The 27,420-nt window shown below is 39.1% G+C and overlaps 1 protein-coding gene across 9 annotated transcripts in view; it reads right to left on the reverse strand.

Moving 5' to 3' along the window:
- Positions 1-1,050: 1,050 nt before the first annotated feature.
- Positions 1,051-27,420, reverse strand: part of MTM1 (myotubularin 1) — a 125,568-nt gene continuing 99,198 nt past the window's right edge. For 7 of the 9 annotated variants that reach the window (XM_058441594.1, XM_058441598.1, XM_032757787.2 and 4 more), the window contains 6 exons: positions 23,910-24,095; positions 16,154-16,360; positions 14,434-14,526; positions 13,695-13,808; positions 10,548-10,724; positions 1,051-2,755 (listed from right to left, as the gene is read on the reverse strand). In XM_058441594.1, coding sequence (XP_058297577.1) covers positions 2,588-2,755; positions 10,548-10,724; positions 13,695-13,808; positions 14,434-14,526; positions 16,154-16,360; positions 23,910-24,095 — 945 coding nt within the window. In that variant the 3' untranslated portion in view covers positions 1,051-2,587. The remainder of the gene's footprint in view (positions 2,756-10,547; positions 10,725-13,694; positions 13,809-14,433; positions 14,527-16,153; positions 16,361-23,909; positions 24,096-27,420) is intronic. The other 2 variants (XM_032757788.2, XM_058441593.1) reach the window with 1 other exon arrangement.

Here is a 27,420-nt window from a genome sequence, read left to right on the forward strand (position 1 = left end):
CAGGCCACTCAGTGGGAACTCAAATGTAGACTTCAGGCTAACACCAGTATGAACTTGTGGTGGTGCTGTAGGACGTGGGGCATGTCGGTGGACACCTGGAACAACAGCATTCTCCTCAGTCGAGAAATAGGGGTAACAGAATGCCCCCTAGCTCATAAGGTCCTAGTGAGGGTTCAATGAGGCAGTGTCTGAGGAAGGACTTCACAAAGCACTTCGAATACTCGTCGTTATGAAAGATACACTTAGTCATTTAAGAGTCCCATTCTGATTTTTTTTCTTTAAGCTCTGTTGGACGTGATCTATTCTGATTGCCAAAAAATGGTCAATTTTAGTTGACTGCTATAACTATTCAGGATTCTTAGAACGTACATATGTAAACGACATAATCTCCAACTGGCAATATTGTTTGAACAATTTTTTTTTTTTTTTTTTTTTTTTTTGAGACGGAGTGGCTCTCTGTTGTTCCCCCGGGGGGGGGCGGTGGGGGGATCTTCGCGCTCCCCAAGCTCCGCCCCCCGCGTTCACGCCATTCTCCTGCCTCAGCCTCTCCGAGTAGCTGGGACTACAGGCGCCCGCCACCGCGCCCGGCTAATTTTTTGTATTTTTAGTAGAGACGGGGTTTCACCGTGGTCTCGATCTCCTGACCTCGTGATCCGCCCGCCTCGGCCTCCCACAGTGCTGGGATTACAAGCGTGAGCCACCGCGCCCGGCCTTGTTTGAACAATTTTAAAAATTCTTACCTAACGAGACGTCAACTATGGCTTATTTAACCAGCATCTTCGCATCCCTTACTATCAACTGCTGTGTTCCCTATTCAGAGCCTGAAGTTTTGCACGTTCACTTTTGCAAAAGCCATCCTCACAGACAGCTGTGACTCTTAAAATCTGCACTGTTTAATACACTTAAATGCCCAATCTTGCTGAAATTTTGGGAGAGCCCTGCAAGGTTGCCGGTGAGATAAAAAGTACATGAAGCAGACCCGGGCAGAGAAATCAGATGGCTACCATGCACACTTCCAACACATACACACTCACAGCCCTGAAAACAGTGTTAGGTTTCAGTTACACATTTATTACAGCAGGTCTTTAGTCATTATTGCCATTAAAAAGTTTTCAAGAAATTTCACAAAATCTTTTAGGCTATTAGTATTAGCTTTCTTTTTATGGAGTGACACTTTGTTAACTTATGAAATATTTACAGCATTTACAAAAAGAGAATGTCTAATAAAATTTCTTATACTTACAAAATTCATACATTATACTACTGTATTTGAGATGTCTTACTTGGTAGACCAATTAAACTATGACATAAAATAATTTACAAAGATATATTTAATCTTTCTTAATTCATTGAAAACAAAACCATATTAGTTATAAATAGTCCTTTACAAATCATTGTAAAACACTTGTTTTAACTCGAGCCTTAGCTTTTACAAATATACTTAATAAATGAATTAGTTCAGATAGCAAATAGAACTGTGCATTTAAAATTTCACTTAATACTATAAAACAAAACAACCTGAAAAAGCAAACGGCCTGGTACTTCAAGTAAAAATTTGTAGAACCAGTTTTTATGCACGCGTGGGGTGGGGAGGGGAAGCCAACACCATTGAAATTGAAATGCATAAACACAATACTTTCAAGAGTACGCTCAACACATGTACATCTGGGGCACTGATTTCTAAGGATGATGCTCCAGCAGGAGCTCATGCATCCAAGGCGGTAGCCCTACATTGTGGCAGATGAGCTGGACTGACTAGAGCAACATTTGCGCAAACATCCCCCTAAGCAGCAGGATGCTCCCGACATCCTTGGACAGTGCTCTCTTTGGGGTTTGCCACAACCCGAAAACCATTCCGAATTTTAGGCAAGCTCATGAAAGAATTTAGAAAATAAAGCTGGCAAATTTTAAAAAAGCAAATCATATTTAACTGGGCCCTGTCAGTTTTTTAAAAATATAAAAATAGGCTTCTCTGGAAAATTAGGGGAAAACATTTTCTACCCCGAAATTTCCAAATAATGAAAAACTCATCTATACAGCTATTTCTCCTTAAGTCACCACTTATGACGGTATAAAAGCTGGCAATTACTTAAACACCTTGCTTTTGGGTAATGCCTAGGAAGCTGAGCTCAATTTGGTTTTGGCAGTAACATGCATCTTTCACATTTGGATTCATTTTAGATAATCCAAAGCAACTGCTAAGCAGCTTCAGGAAAATCCATTCCATGAACATATTTCCCCTTTCATTTAAAAATAATGTTGTTTCAATTAAGCCCACAAAATATATATTGTATATATAGTATTTCTCAAGACATAAATTAAATCTAAATTTTGTCTTTCAAAAACCGCTTCTTAAAGGTGTCAGGTTTTCCAAAACCTCATCTCAGCTCCTTTCTTCTGATTGCCGTGTGGACCCTGTAGTTTTCTTGTAATATGTATTCTAGAAGGCACATATTCAAGAGTTTAAGATTATGTTAGTTCAAGTTCTACATGGAGGCAAATATTTTAATCTACTTTTTACAAATGCCCCAAATGAAAGTCAGCTATCGCCTTTATTTCGAGCTCTAATGCAGTGCCAGGGTTCCCCTCAGAAGTGAGTTTGCACATGGGGCATCATTTGCGAAGGACTGGAAGGTGAAGTTGGGGGATCAGAAAGCTTGGCAGAGTTGGCGAGCTGCAGTTCCTCAAGCCGCTTTATGTATTCGTCGCGTAAGGCTAAGAGCTCCATGTAACGCTGCTCCACTGGATTCGGCTGCTGGAGAGAACCCGAGACTTGAGTTACACTTTACGCCAGGCACGTCACGAGAACTCACGTGTTCCACCTATCTGCTGTGACTGCTGATTTGTAAATAAGCCCTTTACTCAAAGTTTACCGTAATACATACTTTCCTTAACTACTGCCTCATTGACACATACAGGAAAGTACAACACAGAGTACTAAACACCCAAGTACTATTTGTTCACCAAGAAATACCTAAAGTACACATTTCCTCACACGTGTCACCATCTTTTAAAATTTATCAGCCTAGACACAGCTCCAGTCTCCTGTGTTGCCTGTCCCAGGCCCACTGTCCTCTTTCACTCTGAGGGACAACTCTTCTCAAGTTGCCATGTGACCTTCCTTTTTGTGCAGATTTGTGACACTTTTCCTGTGAGTATCCAGCAACAAAATACAGTATTACTTTGTGTTTTATCAAAGTTTACATCACTGGTACCATCTGGTATTTATCAATTGACATTTTGACCCAACATGTTTTCTGAATTTCATCCTTGTCAAGTTGCATTGAAGGAGTAAACCAGTTTCTCCACCCCTTCCCAGGCTGATGGGTAATGAGTGATTTCCAGGGCTCCTCGGTAGTGTGTGCAATGCTGACTGAGTATCCTTGTACACATCTCCTCAAGCCCACATGAAAGTGTTTCTCTAAGGAATTTTCCTAGGGGTGGAACTGCTGAGAAGTAAAATATGGTCTTTTCAACCTCACCAGATGCTGCCAAATTGCCTGCAGAGAGGCTCCTGCTGGTGATACCTGGCAGTTCCCATTGTTCTGCATTCTCACTACAACTTGGGAGCATACAATTATTATTATTTTTTCCAATTTGAGGGCTGTGACATGGTATGTCACGGTAGTTTTCGTTTGTATTGCTCTGCTAGAACATCTTTTCATGTGCTTATTGCCCATCTGAATACACGGCTGACAGCCATAGCGGCTCTGCTATGCTCCACCTTGGGTATGAATGCTGGGTTTGCCCCCTCACCCTCTGTGTGCCTCCATTTCCCTATCTGTAAAATGGGAATCAAAACAGCACAGCCCTCACATGGCATTGTGTGAGTGAAGTGAGTTAATAGCATCTGTTTTGCTACAATGGTGACTACTCTGATGAGTAAACAAGGGATTGATGTTGATACAAAGGCAGAAGTCAGGCTGGAGCACAACGTGATTCTCCCAGCATGTTAAGTTTTAAAAGTTTTGTACTGAGATATAAACCACACACAGTGCAAAATCTTCAGATGTTCAGCTCAGTGAATCTTGACATACGTATACATTTAGGTAATCACACCCAGGTCAAGATATACAACAGAACAGTACTCCAGAAAGTTAATGTTTTGAAGGGATCAGGAGCAAGCACTTTCTAGAAAGCTTAAGCAATATATGAAGACCTTAATGTAAAACCCTAAACCATGAAAACCCTAGAAGAAAACCTAGGCAATACCATTCAGGACATAGGCGTGGGCAAAGACTTCATGACAAAAACACCAAAAGCAATGGCAACAAAAGCCCAAATTGACAAATGGGATCTAATGAAACTAAAGAGCTTCTGCACAGCAAAAGAAACTAGCATCAGAGTGAACAGGCAACCTACAGAATAAGAGAAAATTTTTGCAACCTACTCATCTGACAAAGGTCTAATATCCACAATGTACAAGGAACTTAAACATATTTACAAAAAAAAAGGATAACCCCATCAGAAAGTAGGCAAAGGATATGAACAGACACTTCTCAAAAGAAGACATACATGCAGCCAACAAAGGTATGAAAAAAAGGTCATCATCACTGATCATCAGAGAAACGCAAATCAAAACCACAATGAGATACCATCTCATGCCAGTCAGAATGGCGATTATTAAAAAGTCAGGAAATGATAGATGCTGGCGAGGCTGTGGAGAAACAGGAACACTTTTACACTGTTGGTGGGAGTGTAAATTAGTTCAACCATTGTGGAAGATAGTGTAGAGATTCCTCAAGGATCTAGAACCAGAAATACCATTAGACCCAGCAATCCCATTATACCCAAAGAATATAAATCATTCTACTATAAAGACACATGCACACATGTTTACTGCAGCACTATTTACAATAGCAAAGACACAGAACCAACCCAAATGCCCATCAGTGATAGACTGGATAAAGAAAATGTGGTACATATACACCATGGAATACTATGCAGCCATAAAAAGGAATGAGATCATGTCCTTTGCAGGGACATGGATGAAGCTGGAAGCCATCATCCTCATCAAACTAACACAGCAACAGAAAACCAAACACTGCATGTTCTCACTCATAAGTGGGAGCTGAACATTGAGAACACATGGACATAGAGAGGGGAGCACACACACCAGGGCCTGTTGGGGAGTGGGGGGTGAGGGGAGGGAACTTAGAGGATGGATCAATAGGTGCAGCAAACCACCATGGCACACGTATACCTATGTAACAAACCTGCACGTTCTGCACATGTATCCCCCCCACCCTTTTTTTTAGAAGAAAAAAAAAGAAAAAAAGAAAAAAGCGGAGTGTCTACAGAAGTGCCTTCCACACGTAGTGGTTTCCGGAACCATCCTGCTTTCTACTGTGTTGAACTATTTGCTGAAGCTGTGCGCACCAACAAGGAAGCTGTGAAGACAATGCACTGATGAAGAATGCTGCGGTTTATTATGTTTTGTTTGTTTTTTTTTTTAAAGAGACAGGGTCTCACTTTGTTGCCAGGCTGCAGTGCAGTGCCATCATAGCTCAGCAAAATCTTGAACACTGTAACCTCGAACTCCTGGGCTCAGGCGATCCTCCTGCCTCAGCTGGCCAAGTAGCTAGGACTACAAGCATGCACTGCCATGCCTGGCTACTTAAAACATTTTTTTTTTTTTTTAATAGAGATGGAGGGGGGGTCTCACTATGTTGCCTAGGCTGGTCTCGAATTTCTGGGCTCAGGTGATCCTCCTGCCTAAGCCTACCAAAGTGCAGAGATTGCAGATGTGAGCCACTGTATCTGGCCTGGATCCAATTTTTAATGTTCAGGAGAATGGTCTCTATTAGAAGCAGACACTTTCTAGAACCTGTTTCCTAGAGAAGGGAGCATGAGCCATGTGGTTGCCCTAAAAAATTTAACACAAACTTGCGTGGCTTTTAAAACAACAGAAATTTATTCTCTGATGGTTCTGCAGGGCAGATGCCCCAAATTAGGGTGTCAGCAGGGCCATACACCCTCTGGAGGCTTTAGGGGAGAATTCTTTCTCACCTCTTCCAGCTTCTAGTGGCTCCAGGTGTTCCTTGGCTTATGGCAGCATCGCTGCAATCTCTGCCTGCTTTCACATGGCCTTCTCTCCTCTATGTCTGGGTCTCAAATCTTCCCCTCCTTTCTCTTATGAGGACATCTGTCACTGGATTTAGGGCCCACCCACCCTAAATCTAGGATGATCTCATCTTGAGATCCTAGACTTAATTACAATTGCAAAGATCCTTTTTCCAAATATGGTCACATTCACAGGTTGTGGGTCGCTGTCCTTTAGGGAACACACCATTCTACCCACTACAGGCAGCCAAGGCGTGAATCAGCTAAAGCCAGGTACAAATGCAGGAGAGATGGAACCGTGCCCACATTTCTACTGGGATTGCTGCTTTCATTAGTGCTCTGGTTACAAAGGCCCAGAGGATTGCAGAAGTCTCTTAATCCCATTCTCCCTATGATCACTGTGACTTTTAATGTGTGGCCTGGCAGCGGAAGTTTTTCAAAAATGCATATACAGCATTACACTTGGTAGAATGCCTAACACCCAGTAAGTGCTGTGGGATGCTTGCTAATATCCTTTGTCCATTTTTCTCTTAAAATTCAACTGAGGGCCAGACACTGTTCTAGGTGCTCAGGATTCACCAGTGAACAAAGGAGGCCCAAATACCTATTTTTATGGCCTTTATCTTCTAGCAGGGGGAGACGGACAAACAACGAACATAACGATCCTGAGAGTTTCACAGAATGTTTGAACGTGATCAATTCTACAGAAGACTAGAGCAGGGTAAGAGGATTCCACTCTAAACTGGATGGTCAGAGTGAGCTGCACTGAAGAGGTGACTTTTGGGGAAAGACTTAAGGGAGATGAAGGAGGGCGTCAAGTGGACACCTGAGTGCCTGAGGAAGAGCAGAGGCCAGTCTGGCTGAAGCTGAGCATGTGAGAAAGAGTTGTTGGTGAGGATGCCAGGAGGTCACAGAGGTAAGGGGTGGGGTGGGGGTCACACGAGGCTTCAGAGACCATTGTAAGGACTTGTGCCTTGACTCTGGGTGAGGTGAGCAGCTACCTGGCCAGTTTCTAGCAGGCGAGTGGCATGATCTGCTTTGGCTGCCATGCTGAGAAGAGTGGAAAGAAGTAAAGGTAGCATCAGGGGGTCCAGCTAGAAGGCTATCGCTGCCACACACGGGAGAGGGCAGGCAGCACACACCAGCGTGGTGGTGGGGGCTCAGTGAGAAGTGCTTGGACTCTAGATGTGTTTTGAAGGCAGAGCCCAACAAGCTCTCCTGACAGATCGGACATGGCGTGTGCGAGAGAAAGGTGTCAAGGATGACTCTAAGGTTCCTGGCCAGGGCGACTAGGCTGGCGCTACCACGAACTGAAATGGGGAAGATAGCAGGAGGAGGTGGTTTTGGGGGAAACATTAGGAGTTCTGTTTTGACATGTTAACTTTTATTTCCAGTCCCAGCACCATTTACTGAACATTCCACTCATAGGGATGTGTTACATTTCCACCTTCTTACTATTCCAAGTCTCCACATCGACGCAGGTCTGTTTCTGGGCTCTACTCTGATCCAAATCAGTCTTGCTATATAGCAGGGCAGGTTCTTCCTTGATATTCTCCTCCCAAATTGTGGCTATTTTTAAAACCTCCCTTTGAAATATGAGTATTATAATTTAGAATCAGCTTGAATATTACAATGAGCATGTGCAATTAGATAAGAAAAAGAAATCAGGTAACAGTAATTTTTGCAGATGGCATGACTGTATCATCAGAAAACTGAAGAGAGTAAACAGAAAAACTGTTAGAAATAAAAAGATAATTCAGTCAAGTAATGGGTATAAAATATATAGAAGTTATTGGGCTACAGAAAAACACAAACCACTGAGAGGAGGTAAAAGAAGAGAAGAGTCCATTTGTGATAGAATACAAAGACAACAAAAAATGAAAACTTCAAGCCAAGTGACAAAATATTATACCTCAACTTCTCACTTGGGAAATGAATTATAAAGTATGTCCCAGCTTGGCATGGAAAAGCAGATAGGCAATCAGCTCATTATGGAAGTATTTTAGGCTTCAAACAATTTTCATATTCATATCCCTTTTAATTTTTCTATCAAAAATGACTGAAACAAATGCCGCACAGGTCAACCTGCTAATATTTGTCCTGAATCTCATCCTTCAGTTACCACTATATAGAATTTCAGTACATCCAGTGTAACCCTGATTAACAGCTACATGGAATGCAGTGGTTCCTAGAGTACCATATGATGCTCACTGGCAGCCGAAATTCCTACTCAGGTTTGTAATGTGACTATGCTTTTGACTTGAGTAATTTCCTCGTATTAAATAAAAGTACCAGATCTGCTTATTGATAGCTTTTCAAATGTAAGCATTGGTCTTTCCATAAACTCTGCTGAGATTTTATGTCACAGCAAGGGTTGGTGGCTTGTGCTTTTAAAAGCACACTAATCCTGCCTTCTCTGAGGCTAACAGCTCATTGCGAGGCTGTGTATTCTTTTCTCTCTTCCCACATTGACAGTGCTGTGAATACTACAGGTGGCCGGTAATTGTTTGTATACCTTCTGGCTCACACAACTGAATAACAATTTAACTTTTAAGTGGTTAAGTACATTCTTTTAGGTTTATATTATGTACTTTTAAAAGTCCTATGCGATTTAATCTATTTCTGTATGACATAATGTTCTACATAAGCAGATCTTTAAGAAAACCTAATGTACTTAATTCATACTTTTATTCTTACACTTATCCCTGTGTATTATAATCATTGGCTTATGTTTCTGGCTGCCCCTACCAGCTTGGGAGCTACTCATGGGCAGAGACCGTTTCTTCTTAATCTCTGCATCCCCCTAGTGCCTGACGCATGAGAACATTCAATATTTGGAAGATGAAAACACAAAGTGCCTAGGGAGATAAAGATGTGTGTAGGATCCTTCACATTCAGAAAATCCACATAGAAAGGATAAGTTATTTCTTTTCTGAATTCATGCCAATAGATCATAATATAGGCCAATTCCTGTCTCGAAGTAAAAACCCCTACCAGAGAATGAGCACTCCTCTCCAGGCCAGTGCCATCTTGCCAAGATCTATGAGACTAAGGGGGATAAATATATTCTAATAAGTTCTTCTAATGATGTACCCTCAAACTTGACCTGTCACACAATTATCATTATTACCTTTAGGAATTCAGAAATGAACTGCTCCAAATTCCTTGAATTTAAAGTATTTCTCCAAGTACAAATGCATGAGAAGAGATTACAGGACTTCTACAAAAACTGTCCGTACTTTCTCATTGCCAATATTTTAAAAACAAGCCCAGACAAATATGGAAAAGGTTTATTTTATAGGACAAACACAGTGCTCATCTATAAAATATTTTTTAATAAGGAACACATCTCTTGTAAAAGCAGTTAGAATTCGGTAAGGATTATTATTTATTCTTTACTTGATATTCCAAAATGCTAGAACTACTGTTAAATAAATTCCTCCCATGTGCTTCTCAAATTCCAAACTAAACAAGTGAATGTTCTCAAGCCCTGGAATCTGTCACTTTCCAAAAGAATACACATTTCAACCATTACCAAATTGCAAAAGCCTTTCACGCGAGTAGCACAGACCTTGAAATGAGGGTGCCAGCTTGAAATGGGCACTTCTCCAGTGAGGAGGCAGGGCACAGACTGGCATGCAGCCAACTGCCTGAGAGGAATGAACAATCTGAGAGAGAGGCCACAGCTATGGGACCCTGCTGTGGCCAGCCTATTTCTGGCATTAAAGCTGGTGCTTATGCAAGACTGAACTGTGAGAACAGGTAGTCGACCACCCACACTGCAGGAAAATGTGCAAACCTTTACAAAGAACCATCACAAATACTGAATATTTATAATGCTTAGAACAAATCAATAAACTGAAGTACTGCAGGCTGTTTTTCCTTCTGATTTTGGATGGAGTGGAGGTGGGAGAATGGAAAGCCCAAGTGTGTCTTTAACAAAATGTAGAGTCTTTCACTTCAAACTCATTGTTTCCATTTTTGTTTGATAAATGGCCAACTGAATTTACTACCATTGACAGAGTAATTATCTTTATTTTAGAAGTAAATACCCTCAGTGAAAAGCAATCTGATGTTAGCTGACCTACTGCAAACACCTGAATGAGAGTAGCAAACATTTTCTTAACAGGATCATCTAAGTCTAGTCAATGTAAAGAATTTTCTAACAATGTCTATATAATGAACAACTACTTCAAGTGAGAAAAGGAAATCTCTGGCTATGAAAACTCAAATTTTCTAGAGCTTTAAATCAGCTTGCATTATAGTAAACAATTATATCACATTGGCAGAAGAATTGCAGCTTAACATCAAAACACATGGTTTAGTAATTTTAAAAAATTTAAATTAAGGTTGAGTTTAACAATAAGTGTGTTTTTAGAGTCTGATATTTTTCTTCATGCTGTTAAAAAAAAATCCATACCAAATAACATTATCTAAGGCAAGCGGTTGACACTGCTATCTTTTAACAGTGCTGCTTCACTTACTTGTTGCTTGATCCTGGGGTTCCATCTAATGTAGTAATTCACCCAGAGTTCCAAGTGACGCATACTGGCAACTGGATATAAAACTCGATTGATTTCTTTAGTATAGAAGGGGTTTTTGAATTTTTCTTTATTACTGTTTATCAGTGACCATAAAGAAACAGTTCTTTCTGTAACCTTCTACAGAGAGAGAGAGAGAGAGAGAGAGAGAGAAAGTGGAAAGCCTACGTAAAAACACACATAAATCCACAAACCATTTTGCAGCCTGTAGCAATACAGTTCAGCATCAAATTGAATCATACATTTACATTATCCCCATAATAGCTCAAAAAGCCTCATGGGCCAGTGAGTGCTTGGCAGCCACTTATCGATATTTGCATAGGTAATGGCCTAGCTTGAGAGCCACTATTTCTGCCTGAAGACAGGGGCGCAGGATACTGTACCATTAAACGCAATTCACTGACCAAAGAAGAGTATTCCTGGCTAGGTAAAACATTTATGAACAGATGGGTGGTATACTCTTTTTAATTCAGTGAAAAGAAAAATTATCATAAGATCCCAATGACTTTTAAAACTTTTCTATTTGTTGGAACTATGAAATCTTAATCTGTGTCTACTTGACAGTAGGCATCTGGACACAGTTATTTTAATCAACCATCCAGATGTTTAATCTACATCATGTCAACATCCATATCTTTGAAAACATCTGGATAACTGACTACACAAAGTCTAAGCTTTTCAGCCTAGTGTTGCCATCTCATAAAGATATTCACATTTTCATTGCTTTTTATTGCAGGCGTTTACAAAATTTTGACCATAAACTAGAGAGAAAAAAAAAAAAAAAAAAAAAAACACCAAAGCTAGGGAAATAAAAATACAAGAATTAAAATTACCAAAGGTAGAATCTGAAACTTTTCCTAGTAATGACTTTAATAAGAAAAGAGCAATAAGCTAAAACTGGAAACCAAAAAGAGCATCCCAAAATAAGTGACTAAAGAAATTTCTTGGCCGGGTACGGTGACTCATGGCCTGTAATCCCAGCACTTTGGGAGGCTGAGGCAGGCGGATCACCTGAGGTCAGGAGTTTGAGACCAGCCTGGCCAACACGCTGAAGCCCCGTCTCTACTAAAAATACAAAAATTAGCTGGGAGTGGTGGCAGGCGCCTGTAGTCCCAGCTACTTGGGAGGCTGAGGCAGAAGAATTGCTTGAACCCGGAGGGGGCAGAGGTTGCAGTGAGCCGTGATCACGCCACTGCACTCTGGACTGGGTGACAAGAGCGAAACTCCATCTCAAAAGAAAAATAAATTTCTTAAACATATGTATTTCATTTCATGAATAATGACAGCATAATTTTGCCTTTCTTTGAATCCACCTAAAACCTCAGTTGTACCTTTTTGATGCCAAAATCTATATACTACATTGTATTCATTTGCATGTTACTGTTTTTATTTTTATATATGCACATAGTTTAAAAAGTCAAATAGTTTGACAAGGTTATGAAAAAAAGTGCTCTCTCTCACCTCTTTTCCCAGAAACAATTGTGTTTTTCCCTCAGTATTATTTACAACTGACAAATAAAAATTGTATATATTTAAGGTATATGATGTGATGTTTTGATGTATGTATACATTATGAAATAATCACCTCAATCAGGCTAATTAACATTTGTCACCTCATATACTTACCAATTTTTTTTTGCAGTGAGAACACTTGAGATCTATTACTTTAGCAAATTTCAAATATACATTATTATTAACTATAATTACCATACTGCACATTAGGTCTTTAGTACTTATAACTGAAGGTTTGTATCTTTTGACCACTATGTTCGTCTTTCCCTTACTCCTTCCCCAGCCCCTGGTAACTACCCTTCTACTCTCTGTTACTATAGGTTCAAGTTTTCTTAGATTCCACACATAAGGGAAATCATGTGGTATTTGTCTTTCTGTGCCTGGTTTATTTCGCTTGGCATAATGTCCTCCAGATTTACTTATATTGTTGCAAATGGTGGGATGTCCTTTTTTATGGCTGAGTAGTAGTCTACTGGATATAGGTAGTATGCTTTCTTTATTCATCTGTTGATGGACACAGGTTGAGTCCATATCTTGGCTACTGTGAATAGTGCTGCCAATATACATGAGATTGCAGATAACCTCTTGGACATGATGATTTCATTTCCTTTAGATATGTACCCAATAGTGGGAGTGCTGGATCATGTGGTAGCTATATTTTTACTTTTGGGGGAACCTCTGTCATAGTTTGAATATTTGTTCTCTCCAAACCTCATGTTGAAATCTGAGCGCCAGGCTAGGCGCAGTGGCTCACACCTGTAATCCCAGCACTTTGGGAGGGTGAGGCGGGTGGAGCACTTGAGCTCAGGAGTTCGAGACCAGCCCGGGTAACATGGCAAAACCCCATCTCTACTAAAAATACAAAAATTAGCTGGCTGTGGTGGTGTGCACCTGTGGTCCCAGCTACTCAGGAGGCTGAGGTGGGAGAATCTTGCTTAAGCCAGGAAGGCGGAGGTTGCAGTGAGCCAAGATTGTGCCACTGTACCCCAGCCTGGGTGACAGTGAAACCCTGTCTCAAACAACAACAACATCAAACAAACAAAAAAAATAAAGAAAAAGAAATCTGATCCCCAATTTTGGAGGTGGGGCCTAGTGGGAGGTGTTTGGGTCATGAGGACATGTCCCTCATGAACAGATTGATGCTCTCTCTTAGGTGTTTGTTGTCACTCTATATTAGTTACCTAGAGAGCTGGGTTGTTACAAAGAGCCTGACACCCTCTCTCCTCTCTCTTGCTTCCTCTTCCACCGTATGATCTCTGCACACTGGCTCCCCTTCACCTTCTGCCATGAGTGGAAACAGCCTGATGCTCTCACCAGAAACTAAGCAGATGCTGGCACTATGCTTCTTGTACAGCCTGTGGAACTGTGAGCCAATTAAACCTCTTTTCTTTGTGAGCTACCCAGCCTCAGGTATTCCTTTATAGAACACAAAATGCATACCTTTAATGTAATTCCTACTCTTTGAGGTCAAAGACAGTGTCTTACAAGCTATCATATTTTTTACATTTCATGGCAGACTACATACATTTTGGCAAGCCTAATGTATCAAAAAAAAAAAAAAATAGCATTTTAACTCACCTGTCTTTCTCGAGCAGATTCACAGTTGAATAAGAAAGTACCAAATCGGCAACTATACAGATGATCCAAAATTATAATCAAAAATTGTTCATTGAATTCAAAAGCTGTAGGGAACTAAACAAAAACAAGCAAACAAAGCATGAAAAACTGGGACTGAAACTTTATAAAATTAGAAAGATACACTGTAGAAGTAAACGAATGCTGCCACATTGTAGGGCTCTAGGAAGGACAGCAGAGGCTGTAATCTGCACACACACTACAGTTGTTCTTTTTTTAGCAGTTTACATAGGACCGAGCACTTTAAGTGTTAAATAAATCAATAAAGAGGAAAATGAGATAAACAGGCTGATTTTCTGGCTTCTCCTGCAGGTACGGTGTAGTTTAGTTATTTAAGCTATTATGAGATAGCAGACACAGCTATATATAAGCGTCAGTGTAAAATGTATATAAACGACAACTTGGTATTGTCAATTCCACTGATCTTCCACTAGTAGAGACATCAGAGTTAAATACTTAATTTTTAAGACTTTATTAGGGAAAATCCCAGATATATCAATAGTAGCAGGAATAAAAAAGTGAACACTCATGTACCTGGCTTCTCCAATTATTCACACATGGCCAGTCTTGCTTCATCTCTATCTCCACCCTGTATTATTTTGGGGTCAAATCCCAATCATTATATTAAAATGTTTAATTTAAACAATAAGTTGAATGTATTTTCATCCCTCATATTCCTTACCTGTTTTGACATTTGCCACACACAGTCAATAAACTGGAGAAAAATAGGAGAACGGTCAGCATCGGTGTGGTTTTTATCACCATGACCTATTCGCTGAAACAAATTGATGAAGATAATTTGTTTTATTTAATGGGTACAAAACTGAGAAAGCATATGACACAAAATCTGACAATACAATTCAGCAATGTGCCTTCTAAATGCCAAGTTTCTCAGAGAGGAAATAATATATACTCCCATGGCAATATAGGCAATGTAAGGTTTCAAAATAATGGAAATTAAGTATATAAACGTCTGCAAAATGCCAATAAAAATTGCCAAAGAATCATCATCCTAGGTGATTGTTACAATTATTTCATATAATCGGAATTTTGTACAAGTCCTGAACAGCTATAGATAGAATGGACACGATTATCCTACATAGTATGTTAGCAATACACTCAACCTAGTTCTTTCAGTCGCAAAGAGAACAATCCTAAAGTTTCAAGACTTAAAAAAATCATGTCCAAAAGGTATGATTATTAGAATTAAATGTTCTTTCTCTCTTAAAAACAAGACAAAACCAAAAAATCTCACATTCATTTACTAAACAATGATTATTTCTATGTTTGGGTGCCGTGGCTCATGCCTGTAATCCCAGCATTTTGGGAGGCTGAGGTGGGCGGATCACGAGGTCAGGAGTTTGAGACCAGCCTGGCTAACATGGTGAAACCCCATTTCTACTAAAAATACAAAAAATTAGCTGGGCATGGTGGTGCATGCCTGTAATCCCAGCTACTTGGGAGGCTGAGGCAGGAGAATCGCTTGAACCCAGGAGGTGGAAGTTGCAGTGAGCCGAGATCACGCCATTGCACTCCAGCTTGGGCAACAAGGGCGAAACTCCACCTCAAAAACAAACAAACAAACAAACAAAAACAAAAACACAATGATTCTTTCTACTTGAAAATGTTATTCACACTATGAAACCTGGGTGGAGGCTAAAAGGATACATAGCAGTGTTTCTGAAAGGGTAGCCTACGGATCCCCTTCATGAGAATCACTGGGGAGCTGGGTCAAAATGCATATTCAAAGGGCATCTGGAAATAAGACCTAGGAATATGAATTTTAGTATGTTCGTTTGATGATTTCATTAAAAACATTTTCTTGGGGGGGTTATTTTAAAAAAATTTTATTTATTTTTATTTTTAATTGAGAGAGAAATATACATTGACTGTTTAATGTGTAGCATACACATTACCTCACAGTTACCATTTTTGTGGTAAGAAAACTTTACATCCATTCTTTTAACACTGTTCAAGAATATATTAACTACAGTCATCATGTTATATAATAGCTCTTTTGAACTTATTCATCTCTCGATGATTTTAAAAATGCATATCAGAAATAAAAAGCCTCAACTAAAAGTCTATAAAATATATTTGACTCTAATAGCTATATTATTTGAGAAAGAATTGTCTATCTTCTTTCTCATGAAATTTCAATGTAAACATTTCTATGAAGATGCTTTGTATTACTTTCAAGTGAAACTGCAAACAGTGCAGATGGATAAACATATCTCTTAAAAAGACTTTCACCACCCAAGGCATCATGCATTTTCAAACTCGTTAAGTTTTTATTACACTCCTCAGATTTTCATTGTAATACTGAATATGTAACTTAACAACTAGTTTTAAAATCCCGAACGGTAGTGATCTGTTGTTAGAAATTAGCTTTGTTTACTTACAGATGCAAATTTATGCCCAAAACTTATCCATTCTTTTTGTACCAATATTTCGAACCCTTCAATGCTCCTATAGAAGCTATCCAACATCAGCATGGCCAAGGATGTCAGCTGAGCAGTCCTGTCCCATCCGTCACTGCAATGCACAAGCACTGAACTCTTCCCCGAAGAAACTTTGTCTGCTACTTGAATGGCTCCTGTCAAAACAAGCTGACAAAGAAAAATATGTGAGTCAGTAGGGAGCTATAAGATACTGCTTAAATTTGATAGTTTTTAAACTTAGAAAAAGCCATGCTTTAAAATATTAATGTCCAGAACAAAGATTTATCAAAATGAAACACTAAGAGCTGCAGGATCTGTTGATCGTCCTCTACAGACACTGCATTTGTTTTCTTTTTTTTTTTTTTTTTTTTATTATACTTTAAGTTCTAGGGTACATGTGCACAACGTGCAGGTTTGTCGCATATGTATCCATGTGCCATGTTGGTGTGCTGCACCCATTAACTCGTCATTTACATTAGGTATATCTCCTAATGCTATCCCTCCTCCCACCCCACAATAGGCCCCAGTGTGTGGTGTTCCCCTTCCTGTGTCCAAGTGTTCTCATTGTTCAATTCCCACCTATGAGTGAGAACACGCAGTGTTTGGTTTTTTGTCCTTGCGATAGTTTGCTCAGAATGATGGTTTCCAGCTTCATCCATGTCCCTACAAAGGACATGAACTCATTTTTTATGGCTGCATAGTATTCCATGGTGTATATGTGCCACATTTTCTTAATCCAGTCTATCATTGTTGGACATGTGGGTTGGTTCCAAGTCTTTGCTATTGTGAATAGTGCCGCAATAAACATACGTGTGCATGTGTCTTTATAGCAGCATGACTTATAATCCTTTGGGTATATACCCAGTAATGGGATGGCTGGGTCAAATGGTATTTCTAGTTCTAGTTCCCTGAGGAATCGCCACACTGTCTTCCACAATGGTTGAACTAGTTTACAGTCCCACTGACTGTAAAAGTGTTCCTATTTCTGCACATCCTCTCCAGCACCTGTTGTTTCCTGACTTTTTAATGATCGCCATTCTAACTGGTGTGAGATGGTATCTCATTGTGGTTTTGATTTGCATTTCTCTGATGGCCAGTGATGATGAGCATTTTTGCATGTGTCTGTTGGCTGCATAAGTGTCTTCTTTTGAGAAGTGTCTGTTCATATCCTTCGCCCACTTGTTGATGGGGTTGTTTTTTTCTTGTAAATTTGTTTGAGTTCATTGTAGATTCCGGATATTAGCCCTTTGTCAGATGAGTAGGTTGCAAAAATTTTCTCCCATTCTGTAGGTTGCCTGTTCACTCTGATGATAGTTACTTTTGCCGCAGACACTGCATTTGAATGTGCCCAGGTGTTAAAAAACAAACCGGAACAAACCAAAAGCCAAACTGCATCTCAAACTTATTTTCATGGATGTGATTGCGATAGTGTGCTAGGGCTGTCATAATGTACCAGCAACTATGAGGCTTAAACAACAAAAATATATTGTCTCACAGTTCTGGAGGCTAGAAGTTTGAGATCACGGTGCTGGCAGTGCCATGCTAACCACTAAAGATCTTTTCCAGGTCACTCTTCTAGCTTCTGGTTGTTCCTTGGCTTGGGGCAGCGTAACTCCAATCTTCACATGGCAGTCCTACTGGGTGTGTGTGTCTGTGTCCAAATTTCTTTTTATAAGGGCACTAGTCGTAACAAAGTAAGGGCCCACACTACTCCAGTACAGTTTCATTTCAACTAAACATGTCTGCAAAGACCTTCTTTTCAAATAGGGTCACACACTGAGGTATGGGGGGGTCAGGACTTCAACATATAAATTTTTGCGGGACAAAAATTCAATCCATAACAGTGATCAGATTAAAAAAAAAATCACTGACCCAACAGGTCACATCTAGACTGTAGAAGTCTGATACAGTGAAATCCACCTTTTGACCTTTAAATTGGCAATATAACAACTCTTATTTGGCTCATAAACAGTAGGGTACTTAAAGTGAAAGTATTCTAGTAAAAATTTGAGACTTAGAAGTATCAATAAATTTATGTATACAACAAGTTATTGCTATGATGTCATTTTTTGATGATTCATGCATTTACAGAAACATACTTTATAAACCGTGGAATATACCCATCCTGAGTGTGAGTGCAGTAAGATTTATCAAATTCATACGGTTGTGCAATTATCACCATAATGTAGTTGTAGAACACCTGCATCACCCAAAAAGTTTACTTGTGCCATCTAAGGTCAATCTTTCTCCCACCTTAAGCCCCAGGCAACCACTGATTTGCTTCCTGTCTCTATAGTTTGCCTTTACTAGAAATTTTACATAAATAGAATAATGCAATAGGTGGCCTTTTGTGACTGGCTTCTTTCACTTAGCATCATGTTTTCAAGGTTCATTTGTGTTGTAGCATGAATCAGTACTTCATTCCTTCTGATGGTCACATAACCTTCCATTGTATATAGATAGACCACGTTATTTATCCATTCATCAACTGATAGACATTTGGTTGTTTCTAGCATTTGGTTACTATGAATAGTGCTGGCGTGAACTTTTGCATACAAATTTTTTGAAGGGACACAGTGTTTTTATTTCTCTTGGGTAAAATATCTTGGAGTGAAACGGTTGGATCATATGGTGAATATATGTTTAATTTTTTAAAGAAACTGCCAAACTATTTTCAAAAGTGGTTGTACCATTTCATATTCCCACAAACAATGTATGAGAGTTCCATCTTTTCACATGCATATCAACAATTTGTATGTATTATGTAATTTCGGGTTGGTTTTTAAAAGATTTCTTCCATGGAGCTTCCAAAATTCTAACAGCCATGCAACAGACATGTATTATAGTCATTTTACCCAATTCAAGGAAATGGAAATTCGTTTATTTTAACTAATTCACAGAAAAGGCAGACCAAGTGAAAGATCTGATGTATGAGGGTTGAAAAATTGCCTACTGGATACAATGCTCACTATTCGGGTGATGGGTAAACTAGAAACCCAAACCTTACTACGCAATATCTATGTGACAAACCTGTACATTTACCCCTTGAATCTACAAAAATAAAAATAAAGAAATGTAACTTCATTAGTTTTACATATACAATGTAACTAAAGTGGATAAAGTAGTGCCAAGAAGGAAAGGTTAAGGGACCTAAGGATGCCTGGTACATCAATTAGTTGTACAAAATCCATTATTCCTAAAATGACTAGAGCAGTTTATTTCTTCAAGCATTTTAAGTATTCTCCTTGAAATCCTGTTTACAATTTTCATTTGAAGTACTTCTGAAGAAAGGGCTGTTGAGAAGCAATGGTAATATACTAGATCACTTGAGTCCAATTTAATGAAGTTGGGGTTCTAATGCATTTTTACAGAGGTCAACTCTCACTCGAAATACTTCCCTCACTTATAATAAAAAAAGGACTCAATCTCAGCCAATTATTTTCAAAAATGTTAGCTGTGTTCCAATTAAGTATTAATTCCCACGATCACTTCTGACAGAAACAGCTATAATTATCTAATAAAACTAAACCAGAGTTTTAAACACACATGACCAAAAACTCTTAAATAATCTGATGGACTTGTGACTGATGAAAGAAATGACAGCCATCAAGCAGTATACATCACGGTAGTTAAGAGCACTGGCTCTATGGCAGAAGACCTGGGCCTGAAACCTCATTCCACTTTTGATATCTCGTGCTTTGGGCCAATTGAGTAACCATGGTTTCTCTCTCTCTGCTGTGAAGAAATGAGCAATGTCCCCACTAGCTTGTCTTGGACTAAAAGATGCTCCCCATAAAGTGCTCACATTGAGCATAGGCTCAACGAGGGCTAGCTGCCATCCAAGAAGGCCAAAATAATATGATACTTTAAAAGAAGGACTATAGGGGAAGAGTATTGTATTGCAAAGGACAAAGAGGATATACAAGCTCCAGACACCACAGAGTCCTTCTTCCCCCCTGCTGGGGCTGTCAGTGAACTAGAATGATGATTTGAGAGGCATGCTAAGGATGGTGATTTTCTCATTGCAAAAGGCTTGCCCTGGTTTCATACATTGAATGGTGATACCATTTCACCAGATTACAGGTTAGTGATGGCCATGCCACCTGTCAGCAGACCCAGGGCTATAAGATAGTATAGAAGGCTGAATAATGGTCACCAAAGATGTCCACGTCCTAATCCCTGGAACCTGTGTATACTACCTCACATGGTAATAGGGACTTTGCAGATGTGATCAAGTTAGTGATTTTGAGAAGGCAGATTATTCCGGATTATCCAGGTGGGCCCTAAATTACATCACACAAATCCTGAGAGAGGCAGAGGGAGATTTCATACAGACAGAAGAGGGGAAGGCAATGTGACCACAGAGGCAGAGGATGGAATGATGTGCCCACAAGAAGTTCGAAGAGGCAGGGAATGGATTTTCCCCTCGTCCCATCCAGTATTCAAGGTCCAACTCAAGGCTATCCACAACTCTGCTTCACGGTCTGAATTGCTATGATGTGACTGATGCCTGAGAAGCCCTGAGTCAGGTATCACTACAAGTATCCACCTAGACTCCCCAATCTCCTGGTAACTCCTTTGGCTTCCATACAGAACAATGACAGTTTCTTTCATTTCTTTCATATCCCCTTTGCTATAGACAAAAGTATAAAACCTTAGAGAGGTCTCTTAAAACATTTCCCACATTCCTTAAGTGCTAACTTCCATACTTCATCTTTTGCAGATGGCCTTACCTCCTAACTTCCTCAGACATCTGAGCCATTGAACAAGACCTACTTTCACCCAGTCTCTCTTCCTTCCATCTAGCTCAGAGTAGCAGCTGAGCCACCTTGCCAATAACTCCTGTACCTGTGCTCTCTTTTCTTAAAAAAAAAGCTTCTCCTCTTATTTAGAAAAGTATTATATATTCCCTGGAAAAAAATGGAGAAAACATAGGCCTATTCCTCAGAAATAATAATTATTCACATATTGGTGGATACCTTTCTAAATTCTGTATGTATGCGTGTGTATGTATGTATGTATATATAACTTTTCTTGTACATTTAGGTTCTTTCCAAAGCTTTTCCACTTTTTTTTTAAAGAGATGGGGACTTGTTCTGTCACCCAGGCTGGAATGCAGTGGCACAATCACATTAATAGGTCACTGCAGCCTGAAAATTCCTGGGCTCAAACAATCTTCCTGCCTCTGCCTCCTGAATAGCTGGGACTACAGTTGTGCACCACTACAACTATTTTTTGTTTTTTTTGTTTGAGTTTTGTAAGAAGCAGGGTCTCACTACGTTGCCCAGGCTGGTCTCAAACTCCTGGGCTCAAGCGATCCTCCCACTTTGACCTCCCAAAGCACTGAGACTACAGGCATGAGTCACCATGCTGGCTCTGTTTTTCCACTATCATAAGCATTCTAGTATATTCATATTTTCAGACCTGTGTGATTATTTCCCTTAAAAAAATTCCTGAAGTAAATCTTTTCTCTTTGTCTACAAAATGGGCTGAAGCTTCCCATGACTTGAAAAGCCCTTCTCATAGTCATATGATCCTCAACACTTCCCCCTTCCTTAACTCTCTCTCTTATTAAAAGAACAGTTGATATTAATTACCTCTATTTTCTCACTCACACCCACCACATCACTAGACACCCCCAAGGTCATAAAGGACCTCGCTAATAAACCTCCTTCAAGTACCACTGACCCTTTCTTCTGAAGACCCTTTCTTTACCTTCCAATATCCTCCTTTGATGTCCATTTCTCTCGTATGCCTCCTTCACTGAGCTCCACTTCTCACCTCCTGCCCTGAATACAAACAGGCCCAAAGCTCCACTCAAAGTCCTCTGATCTTTTCCCCACACATCCTCTCTCAGAATCTACATTAAAGGGCTTTGCTTGCATTTGTTGCCCAATAGCTGATTGCCAAACTGACATCTCTGTGTTAAGTCTCTATTTTGGGTTCTACTTTGCAGAAAGCCTGCCTGTTAGACACCACCATGTGGATGGCCCATCACTACCCCAAATGCATGGTGTTTCTCGTGACCAAGGTCCCAATCAAATCTTATTGTTATTTTGCCTTTCATTTTTTTATGAATTTGTCATCCTCACCAATGAACTGTAAAAAAAAAAAAAAAAAAAAAAAAACAAAAAACAAAAAACAAAAAACCTAATTATGACAACTAAATATAATGTGATACCTGGATGGGATCCTTAAACAGAAAAAGGACATTAGGTAAAAGCTAAGGAAATCCAAATAAAGTATGAACTTTATTAATAATAAGTTAATAACGTATAAATATTGGTTCATTAGTTGTGACAAATGTACCGCACAATATGACATACCATAGTTGTGAGCAGTGTAAGACGTCAATAAGAAGAAAAACTCGGTTGGGTATATGGGAACTTTCTATAGCACTTTTACAATTGTTCTGTAAATTGAAAACTATTGTAAAATAAAAAGTTTTATTTTGGTTTTTATGTTAGACCTTGTGAATGGGAAAATGGTGTAAGACTTTAAGGAGGTTCACATATGATTGAAGAGATGATAGGTATGTGTAAAAAGAGACATAATGTATAGCAAAGTCAGTGGAAGGAACATTCCCTTTGAGATTCGGTGGGATTTGATCTGGTCCTTGAAGAACGTGGAAGGATGGGGGAATCCATTCTAGAGAAAGAGGACAACCTAGACAAAGGCCCAGAAATGGGCGTAAGTGAGATGGAATTAGGAAGAGTAAGGATTTCTGTAGTTGCAGGTTAATCTACAAACCTGCAGAAGCCAGATGAACAGGGGCGTGGCTGTCAGGTTAGGCTGTTGGGAGCCCCCAGAGGTTTTGGAATAGCAGGATATTTTAGGAAAATGTTCTGTCAGCTGCTTATAGAACAGATACAAGGGAAGGAAGAGAAAACAGAACCATTTTAAGAGTGCAAAGATAGGGGTAGTAATGGCCTAGTTTGAATGCTGCCAGTGGGGGGGTGAGGGGACTATGAGAGTGACAGACATGTTTCCAAGGAAGGGCCTGTGGTACTTGATGATTAGCTCGGTGCAGGAGCTAAAGAAATGTAGGATGACACCAAGAGGGTGAGCCTGGCTAGCTGAGAAGAGCATGCCACCACTTGCAGATGAAGGGTAAGTTGAAAAACAAAATTTGACTAGAGAATATATCTTAATAATTCACCTATACATTAAAGCTGACTTTTTGTTTGTTTACAGAACTAAGTGGTTTCTCAAAGTGTTAGTTCCCTCAGATCGCTTCAAGTACTTTTTAAAAAGTGGAGGATTATTGATGCCTTTATCAGGATAAAGGATTGAAAATAATAAAACACAAAACCAATTCTTTAAAATAAGTCATTTGAGATTAGTTTCAAAACAAACAAACAAACAAAAAAAACAAAACTGACCACCTCTATCTAGGTCCAAAGAGGTCACACTCAGTAATGGTTAGATAATAAATTGGCTATTCCTAAATAAACCTGCATGAAAGACTGAACGACTTAATACTGAAAGATGGAAAGAGATGTCTTTGCAAACTCTAAATATATTCTGGAATGATGATGTGAAATCTTTAATTTAGGTAAGCAAATTATAAAGCAACATAAAACTGTCAAATGTGGTCCTGTACTACAAAGTTTATCTCTCAATGTCCATTTTTTTAAGGAATTTAAAAATATCTCCATTCCACTCAACAATTATATTCTTTTTTATATACGCAAATATTTTCACAAAATATACTTGCCTTGATATGTTCTAACCAATGAGTAGACTCCAAACTGGACAACCAATGAGATTCTTCTACATTAGGATAAACAATGTCCTTCACTTTTTTTAAAGATTCCCGCATAACATGAATATTATGAATGTCTAAGAAGAAAAGTTCGGCGTTATGATATGCATCATCACTTTCATATCCTCCTCCTGTTGCCTAAGAAACAACATGAAATACAAACAATCAGTTGAGTTTTCATTTCATCAGAAACTTACACAAATATCTCTAAAGTTATTTGTCCTCCAAATAACCCCAAACCCTCCAATTTAAATGAATAATTGATGTGACTTGACTTCCTAGCCAACAATAAGTCTCAAAAACATTAGTCATACTTTGAGTTGAAAAAAAGACAGAAGGCTGGCAATTTCCTGGGGAATCTGTATTCCTAAGGAAAAAAATCATCCTCAAAATGCTCTATAATTAATAGCTCTTCTTCCGGATCTGGAAAGGCAAAAGCAGGTTGTGAAAGGTCCTCGTTCTCCATTAGTTTTGTATCTCTAATAGTACTCTACAGGGGGAAGTGGGGAGGCAGCCAGACTGAGGCAGCAGCAGGCACCTCTGGCTCTGTAACAGCACTCACGTAGGACGTGATGCATTAGAGGAAAACAACAGGCTTTGGAGTCAGACCCGGGCTGATAGCTCAGCTTCAGCTTCTCCTTGCCATGTGATCTGGGACAAGGCACTTAACATTTCTGAGCCTCAACATCCTCTCCTATAAAATAGGGGATAATATTACCTAGGTCTCATACTATTAAAGGAACCACACTCTATTATAATAGCTAATGCCAGCCACTATTTAATGAACTCCTATGACATCCCAGGTACTATGACTCTTGCTTTACATAATTTTATCTCTTCAACAATGCTGCAAGATAGGTATTACTGTACCCATTTTGCCAATGAGAAAACAGAAACTCAGAGATGCTAGTTAACTATCCCCTAAGTCACATAGGTAATAAGTGGAATTCAAGTCTAAGTCCGGCTTCAAAGCTCAAACTTTTTCTACTAAACCATGACTATTTCTCTGCTATGCAAACACCAATGACAGAGCACTGCACATAGTGAGCTCTGAAAGAATAAAAGCTTTCAAGAGGAGACAAGATGGCTACCGCCTACTACAGCAACTACAAGTATTAACTTGCCAGGGCAGGCTTTGGTTCATCTTCACAGCATGGTGAAGAGTGCCCATTTTCCACACTGACAAAAGGAGATGCTATGGTTTCATTTAGGAATCTGGCTGCATTCTGCTTAAACATTTTGAAATGGCATAGAACACGTGGCCTTTGGCCCTTTAAGAAAAAGTTAAACAGTTCTGAGACTTGCAAAGAAAGCAATATTATACTAACTCCAGAATGCCTGTAGGAACAGAACCGGGAAACATCTGCCTGGGGCTGAAGAGGAAAGGAGAAGTCACCAGACAAATGTGCCATAGCTACAATATGCCTATTTTCTCTTTATTAACAACAATGGAAGGAATGTAAGCTTGTAGCCATGGATAGAAGGGCCAAAGAAACTTAGGTTTTTGTTTTGTTTTGTTTTTGTTTTTGTTTTTTCCTGGAGTTAGTCACAGAGAAAGGTTTCCTGCAGAAGTAAGGCTACCATCCATTTAGGTTTCAAACTTGGAGACCTATGTTAAAAGCCAGAGATCTTGGTCTCCAAAGACTCTAGGCAAGAAAATATAGTTAGGCAGAAATATTTCTTTAGAGCTTGCTCTAAATAGTATCACTAGTAAGTAGCCAGTAAACATTCAGTGTTGTTTTAAAAAAGTTATTAGCTAATAAATAAGCAATTTATTATTCAAGTGGGCCACTTTCTCCTCTTCCTGCTTCTCTACACATGTGGTTTTTAAATAGTTATGGTGATTTTCAAAGAGATTCTTGAAACTGGAGTTCTCTTCATAAATAACTGAAAATAAGTGAAAAAATAAAAGGAAAAATATACTTTATTACTCATCGCTAATGTTTCTGGTAAAAACAGACATTAGCACAGTTCCACATTAATTCATCACGATGTACTGCCACAAAAATAGAAGCGGCTTGCTGCTAGTTCTTACCGATCCTTAGATTTTGTTTAATTTAAAATGATGTGCCGTTGCTTGTTGCATCTGGGGATGTAAATTTCTAAATATCCGTAAGGGAGGAACAATTAGGTCCAAGGAGAACAGAAGGTCAGAAAGGGCAACAATCAATTAGTCAAGCACACACTGAGTTCCTGAAAGTTCAAATTCTACATCTCTGGTTACTTTTGAAGTATTCTTTTTGGTTTTCCTTTCTTCGACAAAAAAGAATAATGTAGATTACCTAGGACGATGATGTAAAGGTCTACGGGCCTGTTGCTATGGATATAGACGACTAGCGACTAGCGGAGAGACACAGCAGAGGGAGGGGGAAACAAGTGAGCTTTTTAAAAGAATAACAGAGATCTGTAAAGCTTAGGCTTTTTCCCTGATATTTTCCTTCCCTTAACTCCTAAGAGGACTAGAAATAGAGGCTTGTTTCCCGAGTGTTAAAAAGGCCTTCAGGAATTCTATTGCTAGAATGAGCTTTAGAGTTAATTAGTGTATCCATTTCATGCGTTTTAATATTCTAAAATATTCTTTGTAAATACTTCATTGTAATGTATATCATATCTACTTCAGGCTAAATATGTACATGAAAATATTGCATTTTATATATATATATATATATATATATATATATATATATATATATATATATATATATATGTATGTATGTATTCAATAATAGGAACAGAGATATATAAAATTAAGGACAATCCAAGAAGATATTTAGATTTAGATTTAATTTTCTGAGTGTTTCACTTACGATTCCTAATTTACTTGTCAATTTAACTCACTGATTGCTTCACATATAATTTCAAAATCATCTGTGGACCAAAAAACAACCGTAGTAACAAATAGCTGGTTTAAAAGCATGCATGGGATGGGGAGGTGGCCCAGGATTAAACGTGTAGGACAGAAGATCTGTGCGCAAATAATGAAGAGTTGAGCTCTGCATGCATGTAGTCTGGCATCCTAGTGCAGACAGACATCACAGATTCTATTAGGAAGCTGCTGCACCTATCTGAGCTGCTCAAGAACTTGTTTTGCTTTCTGGTTCTTGTCTTATGTTCTGAATAATTGAAGATGCTAGACAAATAACCTCAGGATAAGCAACGTATTAAATATGATGAAATTTAAGCCTACAGCAGAGGAGAAAAAATAAATCTGAAAGCTGGAACAGGAGTGAGCAATTTGGGGCAGGCCCCTCGTGAGCATTTGAAAGAGACAGCAATGATGGGAGGAGAAGGAAAAGAAAAACAACAAAAAGGAGAAATAGAACGTAAAATGCACATCAATCTGGGGCCATTTAGTATAGCAGCAAACAGCCATACACCTTGCAGCAGCTTCTGAAGGCAACACTGTGCAGTCACTGATGTTCATGATGACCCTAATCAATTTTAAGTGCATTCAGCATATTCT

Source organism: Hylobates moloch, unplaced genomic scaffold (assembly GCF_009828535.3).
Source record: "Hylobates moloch isolate HMO894 unplaced genomic scaffold, HMol_V3 SCAFFOLD_7, whole genome shotgun sequence".
Classification (NCBI taxonomy): Eukaryota; Metazoa; Chordata; class Mammalia; order Primates; family Hylobatidae; genus Hylobates; species Hylobates moloch.